Genomic DNA, 16178 nt, shown 5'->3' on the forward strand with positions numbered 1-16178 from the left:
TGGAATCATAATTAAAATACTATACTGTTAAGTGAAAACAGTGTGAGAACAGAGTATGCTATCATCTTACAAAAGAGATAATGTATATATACATAAATAAGCATACATATGCATACGTTATTTGTGGGAGAATACATAAGAAACTTAGTGGTTGCCTCTGAAAGGGCAATGAGAAAGTTTTCATTATATATTGTGGCATACTATAGAGTTCTTTTCTGGCATTTTCATGTACTATTGCTTTAATCAGAAATAGTTAATAAAATACACTTATATGTTACTGAGTCTAGTGAAATTTCTCCTAGCTCCTAATAAATAAAAAGTTCCATTCTCATTACCATTATTTCTTTGAAAAGCAAAGTAATATACATGGTTTGGCAGTAATTAGACTTGGTTACTGTACATTTATAATTTGTTTAACATTATTAGAAATTGTCCTAACATCTCTACTGATGCGCAGAAATATACATAGACATATAGTGTTTGATCTTTGAAACCACACATTTTCAGTTTTTATTGCTGGCATGCACACCTTCTTTCTTGAAGAAGGCATTTTCCCAACCTAAGTTTTTGGTCCTCTGTTCTGTTTCTTTGTTCATTTATCATTCATTCTCACAACTCCAAAGAACATCTATATTATGATGTTTCAAAAATAAATAGTACAGGCCTCCTCCCTCTCTTTTTTATGCTCTAAACAACTGTACTGACTCAAATTTATCTTTCTCTACTTCCAAGAACTGTTATTACTGCTTATAAAACCACTATTCCTAAAACGTTATCTTTGACTCATATCACTCCCTAATCCAACTGTTGACCAAATTCAATGGGTTTTCATTTTCCACTCCTATAAGTAGCAGATCAAGATGTCATAGCTTGACCATTTAATGTATACTATCACAAAGCCTCCCCAGTTGGAATCCAAAGTTTTAGATTTCAGTCTCTCTCTTCAAACCCACACACTAAAACATTGCTTTCTTTCACTTAATATTTCCTCCAAATTCCTCTGTAGTTCCCTACTGCCAAATATCTACAAAAGGCTTTCAATCTTTTCTCTGAATTGATCCCACTCTAGCAAATTCACAATTTCTAAAACCTTTACTCAATATTATTTTCAAGGCCCAAGTCATTCTTCAAGCCCTATCTAATCCTACATTTTCTATAAGCTTTGCATGAATATTTCATGCAATATTTCAGTCATCAACTACCTGACTAAACTATAAATTAGCACATTATTTAAACTCTGACTCATAACTCTGCACTTAATTAAGGTGTAATGTTTTAAGTTTAAGTCATAATTATCTTCCTTTTGTGGCCAGATTATCCGAAATTTGACATCAGAGATTGGTTTCATACTTCTTCCATTTCCTCACCAAGTTCTTATTATACTGAGGCCATAGAAGCATCCAATAAATATTTTTGGTTAATTAACAACACAGGTAATTTGTCTGCCACTGGCAACTCGGAATAAAGTGCCACATTGGTTTTTATTTCATATCACTTTATTCTAGGTTTTAAACATGAAACTCAGTAATTTAAAACAAATTAATACATTTATAATAAAACTATTTATCTTTATAGATTACAAGATGAGTCCATCTGGCCTTCTAATAATCATGTGGGGTCAACATTATATTTTTCTACAAATGATAAATATTAAGTGATTTGTCCAAGGTCACATGGCTAGTAAGTGACAGAGCTAACTCATAAACTCAAATATTCTGTCTCTAAGTACAATGTTCTTCTCTCTATATCTATATTTTCCCTCCTGAAAATATAGTAATATGTATGTGTGTGTGTATATATATATATACATACATATTATGTTTTTTAATCGTAAACTCATATTTCCCCTTTTGCATTTCATCCATCTCAATTTTTAGATTTCATTAAGATATATTTCATCATTAGATTCCATTATACAGTTTGCATATAAGTTTAGACTAGATTTTATGTTTATAAAAAGTCTTTATATTTGGGATGATAAAAATACCTAAGCACCTCTCCTCTCAAAGACTCTTCTAATTTTTCTCAAAATTGGAATAAATCACTAACCACACATCAGCAATCCCAGAGTAATCACAGGTGCTGCAGTTGCATCTGAAGCAAAGTCAGATGTGAAACAGATGCAGCACCGCCAGAGTTACAGATCACTGATATCAGGTAAGTGCTTTAACTTTGATTGGCACAGGAATGGGATGGGTGGAGCTGGTCTAGGAGAGGCTATTAGGAGACCTCAGTTTCTCCAAGTGATTTCACCCCGGACCCCGATCGGACCCTCCCAGCTCAGCTTCCACCATCCTTATCAAAGTTTAAAGCACTTACCTGATATTAGAACCTGAAACTCCAGCACTGTTGCACTACATTTGTCTTACTTCCAGTCTGTCAAGTAGGTACAGTTGCAGAGCCTGCTCCAGCACCTGTAGCTCACAGTGTTGTATCACAGTAGATGTCAGCTGCCAAAACTAAAAATATTTAAGCTTAATTTTGTTAGGAACTTATTATTTCAAAAATTATTTTTTAACATCACTTCATTTTAGTTACTTACCATTTGGGTAGGGTGTTTCACATAAAGTTAGAAATTCAACAATAGGATGATCCATTTCAAGCACTGTAATTGCTTTTCCATGCATGATTGTTAAACTTGGTCTTCTGCAAGCTTTGTCATAGGACAGTCCACCAGAAAATATTATGAATGGTTCACTACAAAGGAAAAAAAAATGAGACAGAGTTCTTTAGGATGACACAATGTCACAGGATTGAGGCAAAAAAGAATGGACTTGGTAGGGATTATGTACAATAATTGTCAGAGCAAAAGCCTTTTCTGCCACCAAATATCTCACCCGACAAATTTATTATTCTATTTCCCTTTTACTTGATGTACATCCTCACTGTTAAAATTACTAATGAATCAGTCTGAAGATGTTGAGGTGAGATGGGGAAAGGCAGTGAGGTTGGTCAGGGGAAAGATGCTCACTGACTCAATAGAACATCACATATGGTTGGTTCCCAAACTCTAAATTACTACTATTAGAATGTTAGACAATATTAGTTTATCATATTAACCAGTAGGCATGTGGGGTTCCAAATCACTAAGAAATAGAAGCAAATTTCAATATAAAATGAAATGTGACAATGGCAAGCCCAGAATAGTGGAAGGCAGCATGAAAAGTCTACCTAATGGTGTTTCTGCATAAAAGGGTTATGACAAAAAGATGGAGAAAACTACACGTAAGGGGAAAATAATTCACCAAAAATAAATGTGATCTTCTCACCTTTACCTAGGGTAAGCCAAATTTTATTTAGCTTGTAATACTAACTTGAAACAAACATTTTCATTTCTGTTAACTGCAAGTTACGGTTAGGTAATAGAGGGGAGCTAAGATGATCATAAAATATTATAGCTGTCAGAAAGTTATTAAATATTTTCATAACTTTTCATTTTTCTTTTCTCAACTATCTGTATCTCCAGCATATGTATATGAAAGAAAATGTGTGTTGCTATGAAGCATTTTTTAATAAGTAAAGACCAGACTGAAAATATTCTCCAAAAAATTTTTAAAGAAACTAGACACTTTTATTGTACCAAATTCCTTGAGAATATATGATTCACTAAATAATTCACTTCTATCCACCTGCTAAACTGAACAATCTACTTGTTTCTAGAACTCACTCTATAAGAATCCCTGTTTTTTTCCATATTGTATTGTATGGTAGTACCAAACATTATCAAAGGGACATTTGCTAATCTTATGCTGGCTATATAACAAGAAAAGAGCTGTTTAAAAAGTTTTCATCAAAACTTACATACAAAATGCCTTCACTAATTTTTAAAGTTTTGTCAGTATTTTAACACAAATAATTGAGTTGTAAACTAAATATGGGAAAATGCTCTAATTTACTTTCCTTGAGTCTTTGCATCATTATGTTGAGGAAAAGAAGCTAGGATCAAAAGTTATATAATATGTAACTACACTTACATGACAGCTGAAAAAGGCAAAACTATAGTGATAAAGTACAGATCACTGGTTTCCAGAGGTTAGGAGTGGGGAAAGGTGCAATTATTAAGGGACTGCAAAGATAATTTGGTGCATATGAAAATTTTCTGTATTCTTATTGTGGTGGCAATTTCAAGAATCTATACATTTGCTAAAAAAATCCACAGAACTCTACACCAAGAGAAAAAAAAAGCTACTGTATAATTTATAAAATAATACAACAAAATTGAGATTTTTGTCTCAGTGAAGGCAAAAGGATTAAATGATAAATTGTGTAATATAACAAATGTGTAACAGCTGTTGAGTATTTATGATGTTCCAGGTATTTTGTGAAGAACTTCACATGCATTATTGTATTTAACCCTTAAGATATACCAATCAGAGAACTACTACTACTATCCTCACTTAATAGATGGGTATACTAAAGCTTTGAGAATTTAACCACACATGAAGTCTATCTGTAGGTGGCTACAATAGGAAGGGATTAAAAAACTAGCAGAGAGTAATTTTTATTAACACAGAGAACCTGATAATGCTAGTGATAGCAGGTAAAGAGATCATTATTTGCTTTTTTTAAAGGATAAAATTATTAAGCCTGAGGCCATTGTGACTGGAGTTGCAGCAAGCAAATTGGTGACTAGGGACCAATGATTCCTGAGCAAGTTTGTGAATGGCTAGTCCAAGATAATATTAAACAGAAAACATATGCTTTACATCTGTTACCTGTGCAGACCTTTAAGAGGCCCAGGTGCTGCAGCATACATGGTAAAGGAAAGTGAAGTCGCTCAGTCATGTCTGACTCTTTGTGACCCCATGGAGCCTACCAGGCTCCTCCACCCATGGGATTTTCCAGGCAAGAGTACTGGAGTGGGTTGCCATTTCCTTCTCCAGGGGATCTTCCTGACCCAGGGATTGAACCCAGATCTCCCACGTTGCAGGCAAATGCTTTACCATCTGAGCCACCAGGGAAGCTCTGCACACAAAGGTAAGGCTCTTCTTATAAAGTTCCTGCTCCTGCTAAAGCCATCCCATTTTCTTTACTTCACAAAGTATCTGCTGTGTACAAGAAGGAGCAGAAATAGATTTATTTCCACTTCCAGACTATGGCCCACTTTGCTGTGGACTCAACTTCAGTGTGCCTCTGTTTTTGAGGTCTCTCTTTGTTCTGAGCTGTGGATCCACTGCTTCTAATATAGTTGTAAATCACAACAAATTGTAGAACAAGTGTTCTACAGTGCACGGTAAGTGGCCTGATAGCAATTATCTATTACTAATCATAATTATTTCACATTAGAAATCTGAAGTATTTCTACACAAACTTCAACTACCAGTAACTAGAACAAATCAATTTAGAATCAGAAAAATATTAACAGTGTGAAATAACACGGCTTTGATGGTGATAACAACAACTGTTTTTTAAGAAATCCACTGTGGGCCTCTCATCAAATTTATGATGTTACAAACATCATGATGAGATAGGTACTGCTGATGAGAAAATTAAATTTTTAAAAAGTTAATTTTCAAGGTCACACAGCTCTTTTACTCCAATGATCTTAATCATTATGTTAAACTGTCTTGCCTTGAATCCCTGATTTCTGAATTACCTTTTCTTTATGTTTATCCTTTTCTCCCTTCATCTGGAACCATCCTATCCTCCATCCCTTAAAATCCCATCTCAGGCATCTCCTTTCCTAAGAAGAATTTCAGTGATTTCTTCCTTCACTGTTCTCCTCCGTACTCCCTTTAGGCAAGGTTAGGTGCCCTTGAAGTGCAACACTGTATAACAACGGATGTAAATAATATTGAGCCTAAAGACTCAAGCAAAGTTAAAGTTATAAACACTGTTTTAAGAAAGAAAGAATATATGTAAAATATTTTCATCCATCATGATTAAATTTTGAATGTTTTCATACTTTAGTTACAATAGTAATAAAACTGTGGTTGTTTTTATTAGTTATGCCTAGTAACATTAGGCTAGGCTAAAGAGGTTTTGATCCATCTATCTATCATACTTTGAGAATAGCGGCTATAAGCAAATATTATATGTACCTGTGATGACAGGAAAATATTCTAGTGTGAGCATTTAAGTAGACTTAAATTTAGACTTAAAACTAAGGTCTATACAAGATTTGTAATTATGGTAACTCTGGATGGGAATATTGCCACTAATAATTACTTTAAGTATAAAGAACATTGTCGATGTATAGGATATGGCTGCTATACATACAAGATAAATTTTATTAAATATTATTTTTAATTTTCTATATCTTAAAATTTAGTACTATTGTATTATACCAATATACATAAATGTTTATATTCCCAACTAACTTTAAAGTACCGAGACTTAGGTATATATTTAATTCATATGTAATACTAATAGGTAAATAGCTTTTGCTGTTTAATAATGCTAAATGATTGCTACTTGCAATTGCATGGCCAAAAAGCCCTACATTGTTAAAATTAATGTATATAATACTTATCTGAATATTCATATAAATCTTTAAATAAAGAGTTACCATTTATAAAAATATTGACATTATATACATACCCATTGAATAATAAATCTGTTATCAAGGAACATTGCTGTTAATGTTAGTTAATATAATTATATAAAACTTAACAATATATAAACATTAAAGGCTATCTGTATTTCTTGTCGCTCTTTCTTACATATTTTCCCATAACCCCCCAAGTAAAAATGCATACCTGTTTCTACAAGTCTTGTATTCTACTTTAAGAATTGGTTTGCAAGATTCAGGTTTTCTTCCTTCTCTTTGACTCTTTCCTAAAGAAAGAAAAGGACTTTATTAAATATGAATTAAATTCTACTTATCCATGAGAATTTTTAAAGGAATTTTTTAAGTAATTATGTATTTTTCATAATTGGATAGACACATTTCTATGCATTCTAACATTCTTGTTAAGTGTATAAATGGTTTATTGAGCCCTAACAATTGACTGTTATATAATCAATAAAGTTATTTGTAAACATATTTTTATTGCTTCACATTCTCCATGTATAAATCTAGTATCATATAAAGTTATTTTAATTACATGTTTCATGATAAACAACTGCAGAATTGAAGACACACACATATATACTTATCTGCATAATGAAATATATTATGAAAATCCATACTAGGCTTTAAAAATTTCACCTATGAAACAAGAAAATTCTTTCTATATGCAGAAAGACTTGTCACTTAAAACTTATGATACACTATGAAAATCATTTACACTATGAAAATCATTGCATTTTCATCAAATTCATGTAAAGGAAAGTCCATTAGACAATGAACATAGGTGATATATTTCAAGATTTTTAAAAATTTTAATGATGAACTCTATTTACATAAAACAAAAATAATAGTTGCTTATAAGGGAAAGATTATGTTCAGATTCCATAAGAGTTTGAATAAAACATCAAGAAGAGTTGAAAATGGAAATAAGTATGTCATAGGCAGAAGTAAGCTTTATCTTTATAGTTATAATTTTGCTTATTAATCTGTTTTTTAAGATGACACCTTTTATTTTAATAAATATTCTTACATTGCCAGAGCTATTTGTAGACAGAGAAACCTATCATGTAGAGAGATGTTTACATGCATATAAGTTAAAATTTCATCACAGTTTCAGAATGGCAAAGACAAATCCAACTCGGAAGTCAGGACAGTTTTATCCAATTTGTTTAATGGCTATCAGCATACAGTATACCTTATCTGCTCCATGGCATGCTTTTTGAAATTTCCTTCTTTTTCTTTTACCCTATGTCATCTGAAGAAGCAACCCAACAATAAATATTGGCCAATATCATTTATACTGTAAAACAGGATTAAAAGTACCTATATTATATATGAAAAAGAATTGTTAACACTAAATATAGATCATTACAAAGGGACAACTTTGGATCAGGGACTCATTCTGTACAGTGGTCTTAGAGCTAGTCAGGGATTATGGAATTAGAGAATTAAAGGAAGTAACAGACTTAGCAAAGAAGCCCCTTCTTCTCAGTTGATATTTTTTCTACCCAATGCTTCTCTAGTAATTTCCAAACCATTAGTTGACCAAAACAGCATATTTGCAATTGTGCGTGTGTGTGTGTGTGTGTGTGTATATGTGTATATATATATATATATATACATGTATATATATATATATATACACGTATATATATATATACAGAACCAATTACTATTTTTCAATCAGTAAACATCAGTAGCATGCACTGATTTTAGTAGAAAAGAATCATTGTTTAATTAACTAATGTTTTACTTCAATTTCCAACTCTGATTTATTTGAAGGTGAAAGCTCTCTGCTTTGATTATATTTATTGCCTGTTAGTAATTGAAATATGCTTAAATGTCATATTGTTTAAAACGACATTGTCAATAACTGTATTTATTGCTATTCCTTATTTTCAAAGTATTGTAGTAAGTGGGAGGGTACAGAGAAATAACTACCAAGAAGCTTAAAATTTACTAAACATAAAAATTTTGAAAATGATAATATGAGGTACCATAAATGATTGATAGACATGAAGCACTTTAGGAGTGGAGAATAAAACTGTGGTTTCCTTTTATAACAGAAGACTTTGTAGAATTTTACAGAAGACTTGTTAGATACTAGACTAAGAACTAAAAGACAGAAGTTGCCTAGGAGAGTATAAGAAAAGACATGAAGGCAGAATGTTGAGAGAATATGCCCAGTATGATGAAAGAATAATGCATAAGCCAAACTGGGTAGATTAAAAGATTAATGTAGAAGAAGAAAGGAAAGAATGCTGATGAGGTACAAAAGAGCCATAAAATGGCAATCTAAAAGACTGATTTGCTGTGTTTAGACAAGGGAGAACCACTGGAAACTTCCAAGCTGAGAAATAATATGTGTAAAGCAATGTCTCAGAAATATTAATTTAGGTTTGTTTAAGAAAGAAATTTTGAGGATGTAAGATACTGATAATGGAAAACAAGAAGATAATTAACAAATGTTCAAGAAAAACAGGGAAAAAAGAACTGAAGAAAAGTTAAAGGTCTCAAAGAAAGGTAGGATACTATTAATCACACCAACATATGCATTATGGGAATATTAGAAGGAGAGGAGAGAGAGGAGAAAACATTCACAGAAATATTGGCTGAAATTTTTCTAAATTATTTGAAAAACATTATTTATACATCTAAGAACCTCAAAAAACTCCATGTAGGATAAAAAAATCAATCTACTCCCAGACATATCAAGGTAAAAATGCTAAAAGAAAAAAAAATATTGAAAGGAGCAAGAGAAAAATGATTCATTGTATATAAAGGAGCCCCAATAAGGTTAATAGCTGAGACTCTTATCAGAAACAATAAGTCAAAGGGCAGAGGAATGACATACTTAATTTACTGCGAAAAGAAACCCTGTTAACCAAGAATCTTACGTTCATCAAAATTATCTTTCAAAAATGAAGGTGAAATAAAGATGTTTCCAGATAACAAAAACTGAGAGAATGTGTTGCAAGCAGAGCTCCCTTACAAAAAATACAAATAAGTTCTTTAGGCTGAAAGAGTAATATGAACCTATATACAAAGATGATAAGTAAAAGTAATTAATGTAGGTAATTATAGTGAAGTGAAGTCGCTCAGTCGTGTCCGACTCTTTGCGACCCCATGGATTGTATGTAAGGTACCACGCTCCTCCGTCCGTGGGATTTTCCAAGCAAGAGTACTGGAGTGGGTTGCCATTTCCTTCTCCAGAGGATCTTCCCAACCCAGGGATTGAACCCAGGTCTCCCGCATTGTAGGCAGATGCTTTACCATCTGAGCTACCAGGGAAGTTACCAGGTAATTATAAAACCAGTATAATTACACATTTCGTCTCCAATATTAACTGATTTAAGAAACAATGTAAAAATTAATATGTATATAATTGTAATATGGGATAATAACACAGAGAAGGTTGATGGGAGCAAGGCCACACAGGAGGGAGAAAAGGACACCAAATGGTAACTTGAATCCACAAGAATAAAGGAAGAGAACCACAAATAAGCAGCAAAAAGGCTAACGTAACAAGTTCTATACATACGTGTGTGTGTGTGTGTGGTAGTCGCTCAGTCATGTCCGACTCTTTGTGACCCCATGGACTGTAGCTCGCCAGGCTCCCCTGTTCATGGAATTCTCCAGGCAAGAAGAGTAGAGTGGGTTGCCATTCCCTTCTCCAGGGGATATTCCCAACCCAGGAATTGAACCTGGGTCTCCTACCTTGCAGGCAGATTACCATCTGAGCCACTAGGGAAGCACCTATACATACATACCCTTGACTAAATAAATGGTTCAAAGAAAAAAATATTTTTAGAATAATATATGCTACAACACACTAAAACTTCTGAGATGAAGCCTAAGCAGTGCAGAGAGGGAAATTTATACCTATGAGCAGCTATATTAAAAAAGAATATATGAAATCACTAACCTAACCATTTACCTAGGTCACAGAATAAAAGAACAACATAAACCTGAAGCAAATAGAAAGAAGGAAATAATAAAGATTTGAGCAGAAATTAATGAAGTATTGGGCTTCTGTCGTGGCTCTGCTGGTAAAGAATCCGCCTGTAATGTGGGAGACCTGGGCTCGATCCCTGGGTTGAGAGGATCCCCTGGAGAAGGGAAAGGCTAACCACTCCAGTATTCTTGTCTGGAGAATTCCATGGACTGTATGGTCCATGGGGTCACAAAGAGTCGGACATGACTGAATGACTTTCACTTCCCTTTAATGAAGTATTAATAGAATAGAAAAAAATGTATCAATAGAAAATAAACTGAAATCTGGTTCTCTGAAAAGATCAGTAAAATAGCTGAACTGACCAGAAAAGACAGAGATAAAAGACTTAAACTCTTCCACCAATTCTTCAAACATTCTCCTAAAAACAAAAGAGGAAATATTTGCTAACTAGTTCTATAAAACTATTAGTACCATCCATTGTTTGAGATCCTAATCCTCAAACATCCTGACTTGAGGCTAAGACAGAAATATAACAATGAAGTGAGATTTTTCTAAATAATGGGAATATGGTTACCATCAGAAAAACCAGTTACTGTAATATACCCTATCAATAGAATAAAGAACAAAAATTACACAATTATCTCAACAGACTAAAAAGGCATCTGATGAAGTCTGATACTCTCTTGATTAAACAAAAGCTTCAACAAAGGAAAAAAAAAAAACTTTCTTCAACCTGACAAAGACTATGAATAGAAACCCAGAGCTTACCATCATATTTACTGGTGAAAGAAGAAAAACTTTCCCTCTATGATCAAAAACAACTGAAGAGAGATCAAGATGGCGGAATAGAACCATGTGGAGCTCATGTCCTCCCACAGATACATTAAAAATACATCTACATGTGGAACAATTCTCATAGATTCCTACTGAATACTGGTGGAAGATCTCTCTCTTGTGATTAAAACTGCAGGAAAGATCATCATGTAAGCAGGTAGGACAAAAGGGAAAAAAAAAATAAAAAGCAATCAGGACAGAACCTGCCCCCCGGGAGGGATCTGTAAAAGAAGAAAGGTTCCTTCACCCTGGGAACCCCCTTCAATGGCTGGGAGATTAGCAGTGAAAAACAGGGAGCTTCAGAGGCTCAGAGGAGAGTGTAGCAGCTGGCTAGTGGTAGGCAGAACAAACAGATATCAGCACAGATGGTCCTGGCTACCTCACTTGCAGTCTCCAGACCGAGATGCGTGTCTGTGGTGCTCACTGAGGGCTGGGTGCTAAAACTTGGGCTTCAGTGGATAGACCCAGGGAGAGGCCTGAGGTTAGCTGTGCAGAAGTAGCCCAAAGGCTAGAGTGTGCCCTGGACTGTAACTGGGGGTACACAGGATGCAGCCTGATTCTTCCATTGAAGCCCCACTGTTAATGTGCAAGCATGGAGGGGCAGGCTCTCACCAAAACATGCTCACAGTGGGCACGGCTCTGCCTCTGTGAGCACTGGGAGTGCACAAGGACCATGGGCCGTCCACACACAGAGGCAAGGCTGAAATCTATGTTGATCCCCAGGAGCCGGAGCCGCGTGACTTTAGAAGCAGGGCTGAAATTTGAGCAGTGTCCTGTCGGCTTTGGAGTATTTATGCCATAGGCTCCTTTGTAAGCTCAGAGCCTGTGAGACATTCAAGCAGAATGCTGGTACTCCCAGGGTTGGGTGGGTCTGGCATTAGTAGCTTCCCGAACAAGCAAAGGCAGGGCCATGGTCTGGATTGACCCCTCAGGTCTCACAGCGGGTCCTGGTGCCTGACCAGTGGATCTGTGCCAGCATATCTATGCTGGTGGACTGGTGAGCACAGTGCCTGAGAAATATCTGGGCTGATTGCTTGCATTCTTATCCCAAGGAAGGGCCAAGGGCAGTGCCAACAAGAGCATACTTCATGAGCTTGCACAAGTTATGGGTGAGACCACAAAGCACACTTCCCAGCAGACAGTTCCTGGGGAGGAACACTTAGTGGCTCTTCCCCCAGTGAAGTGTTTCACTCTCACCGACCTCACACCACAGCTCAGAAATGGATCTAGGAGCTACTATTCCAACAACTGGGAGCAGACCCTACCCCCAACAGGGCTGTGACAACCACAGAGCAAAACGGAGGCCCCATTCAACATCCAACAGGCTCTGATCACCACAATACCAGTCACACCCCATTATCAAGAAGATAACGGGCAGCACACAATGAGGAAAGCTGAGGCAGGCATCCATACCAAAAACAGCCCTCTCACCAAAAATATTACACAGACACAGGCCACACAGGGATACCCACATAGAAACAGCCCTTTAAGACCACAGTGGACAACTGTTCCTTCTAAATTCATAGAGTCGAAGAAGAAGAAATCTAAGTAAAATCAAGAAGCAGAAGTACCACTTCCAATTAAAAGAAAAGAGAAACCCCCTGAAAGAACAAACGAATCTCTCCAGTCTTGGAGTTCAAAAAAGAAGACTAATAAAAATACTGACAGAATTAAGAAAGGCTATCAATAGGAATTAAGAAAGGCAGATCACTGAACAAGGAACTAGAAACTATAAAGAGGAGCCAATTAAAATTAGAAAACTAGTTTTCTGAGACAAAAGCTGAGCTGAAAGCAAGAAATACCAAACTTAACAATTCAGAAGAACAAATAAGTGATCTGGAAGAAAAGAATGGAAATCACGCATCAGAACAACAGACAGATGAAAAAAAATGAAAGCAATATAAAAGACCTATGGAATAATATAAAGCAAGCCAATTTACACATAATAGGGATCCCAAAGAAGAAAGAGAAAAGAGGATTGAAAATATATTTGAAGAAACTATGGAAATTTTTTCCCCAAACCTAAGGAAACAAACTATCTAGACACAAGAAGCACAGTGGGTCCAAAACAGAAGCACCCAGACAGACTTACACCAAAATATATCATAATTAAACAGAGGATTCTAAAGGCAGCAGGAGAAAAGAAAAAAGTAGGTTACAAGGAACCACCATAAGGCTATCATCTGATCTCTCTACAGAAATGTTGCAGACCAGAGGGGAGTGTCACATTATATACAAAGCTCTGGAAGGGAAAATCCTGCAACCTAAGATAATCTTGCTGGATAGAGTATCATTTAGAAATTCCCCAGATAAGCAAAAACAAAAGGAATACAGGAATAGAACTATTGAAAGGACTACTGAAAGGACTTATCTAAATAGAAAAGAAGCAAGAAACTATAGGAAAGAGAAAATCACAATTGGAAAGCAAATCACTTAAATAGGTCAGTACATGAATTTAAAAAGTTTTTTTGAAAGTGATGATAATTACAATGAATAGCAAAAGGATAAATATGACAATGTAAAACAATACATCAAAATCATAAAATGTTGGGGAGGGGTATAAGAAAATGTAGATTTTTTTTTTTTAATGTCTTTGAGCCTATATGACTATCAGCCTAAGCAAGTAGATATGGTATTGGGTTAACACACTTGAAAAATTATAACCACAAATCAAAAACAAAATAAATAGATGCACAAAAAACAGACAAAAAAGGGATTAGTTTCTGCTATACAACAAAGTGAATCAGCTAGATGTATACATATAGCCCCTCGCTCTAAAGCCTCCCTACCACCCCTTCATCCCATCCCTCTATGTCATCACAGAGCACTGAGCTGAGCTCCCTGTGCTATACAGCAGCTTCTCACTAGCTATCCCTTTTACACATGGTAGTGTATACATACATTAGTGCTACTCTCTCAGTTTTTCCCACCCACCTCTTCCTGTGTGTGTCCACATGTCCAACTATGCTCCAATAAAAATAAATAAAATATTTTTAAAAGTTTTTAGTAAATAAGGTGCCAAGTACATGAAAAAGCAAAAGAAAACACAAGCATAATACAAAAGAAAATTATCAAACCGTAAAAAGACAAAAAGAAGGGAACAAAGAAGAAATACAAAATCAACTAGAAAATAAGATTTAAAATCACAATAAATTTATATCTATCAATAATTACCTTAAATGTCAATGCACTAAATGCTCCAATCAAAAGGCACAGAGTGGCAGACTGTATAATAAGACAAGAGACTACAATATGCTGCCTATGAGAGATTAATTTCACATGTAAAGACACATACTGAGTGTGAGGCAATGGAAAAAGATATTCCATGCAAATAGAAGCAGAAGAAAGATACGGTGGTAAAAAGAATGCTTGCTATACCATGACTAAGTGCAATTTATCCCAGATGTGTAAGGCTGGTTCAACATTCAAAAACTAATTAATGTAGTCCCTCACATCAATAAGCCAAAAAAGAAAAACCACATCACCATATAAAGATGCATAAGAAGCATGTGACAAAATCCAACACCCATTCATGATCAAAACTCCCAGTAAACTAGAAATGAAACTGTGCAGGAACTTAAAGGGCCTTCTCAGGAACGGACACTCCAATGTGTCCCCAACCTCTTGCTTTTAGAAGAAGCTTTAGCCTCCTAGACCTTTGCCCAGTTCCAAAGACCAAATTTAATCAAAGAAAGGAGAAAATACAGAAACAAAGGAAAAAACAGTCAAGCACTCAAAATAATATTGAACGTGAAAGTCACTCAGTCGTGTCCGACTCTTTGTGACCCCATGGACTGTAGCCCACTAAGCTCCTCTGTCTGTGGGATTCTCCAGGCAAGCATACCAGTCTGGAGTGGATTACCATTGCCTTCTCCATGGGATCTTCCCGAACCAGGGATTAAACCCTGGTCTCCTACATTGCAGGCAGATTTTTTCACCATCTGAGCCACCAGGGAAGCCATAAAAAATAATATTAGTTAGCAACAACACAAAATTGAGGACACTTAATTCATCCTCAGCAGCTATAAATAATATTCTAAGCCATATCCTTGAGTTGTTTTTCAGATACTAAATACCCCCACCAAGAGGAAGAAGTTAACTACATGCTGACCACCAGCACATAAACCCTAGACTAGCTGGAACAAAAAATGTTGATCAAGATTCTAGAAATATCACCCTATTATCACCATCAACCAGTCAGAGAATTAAGCACAAACCGATCATGTACTCTGTAACTCTCTTCCTCAGACTGTCTTTAAAAGCCCTAAAAGCCACTGGGGAGTTTGGGTCTTTTGAGCATGAGCTACCCATTCCTCTTGCTTGGCCCCACATTGTGTGCTTTGCAATAAATGATGTACTTCACAAAAATGCAGTACCAGCAGATTGACTTTACTGCACATAGTCAAGTGGACCCAAGTTTGGTTCACTAATAGAAATAGATGGAAACGTTGTTAATGTGATAATAAATGCCTACCAAAAATCCTATAGGAAATGTGGTAGGATACTTAATGGTGAGAAATCAAGTCTTTCCCACTGAGATTAAGAACAAGGCAAGGCTATCCCTTCTCACTATTGTTTTTCAATATTGTACTGAAGAGTTCCAAAGAATAGCAAGGAGAGATAAGAAAGCCTTCCTCAGTGATCAGTGCAAAGAAATAGAGGAAAACAACAGAATGGGAACGACTAGCGATCTCTTCAGGAAAATTAGAGACACCAAGGGAATATTTCATGCAAAGATGTGTGCAATAAAGGACAGAAAGTGTATGGACCTAACAGAAGCAGAAGATATTAAGAAGAGGTGGCAAGAATACACAGAAGAACTGCACAAAAAAGATCTTCATGACCCAGAAAATCACGATAGCGTCATCACTCACCTAG

The 16178-nt window shown here is 35.4% G+C and overlaps 1 protein-coding gene across 7 annotated transcripts in view; it reads right to left on the reverse strand.

The window, feature by feature from the left end:
* Positions 1-16178, reverse strand: part of STXBP5L (syntaxin binding protein 5L) — a 379816-nt gene that overhangs the window by 139548 nt on the left and 224090 nt on the right. For all 7 annotated transcript variants that reach the window (XM_081571857.1, XM_081571856.1, XM_081571861.1 and 4 more), the window contains 2 exons: positions 6699-6777; positions 2543-2697 (listed from right to left, as the gene is read on the reverse strand). In XM_081571857.1, coding sequence (XP_081427983.1) covers positions 2543-2697; positions 6699-6777 — 234 coding nt within the window. The remainder of the gene's footprint in view (positions 1-2542; positions 2698-6698; positions 6778-16178) is intronic.

Source organism: Giraffa tippelskirchi, chromosome 2 (assembly GCF_054371585.1).
Source record: "Giraffa tippelskirchi isolate mGirTip1 chromosome 2, T2T-mGirTip1v1.2.pri, whole genome shotgun sequence".
NCBI classification, from domain to species: Eukaryota; Metazoa; Chordata; class Mammalia; order Artiodactyla; family Giraffidae; genus Giraffa; species Giraffa tippelskirchi.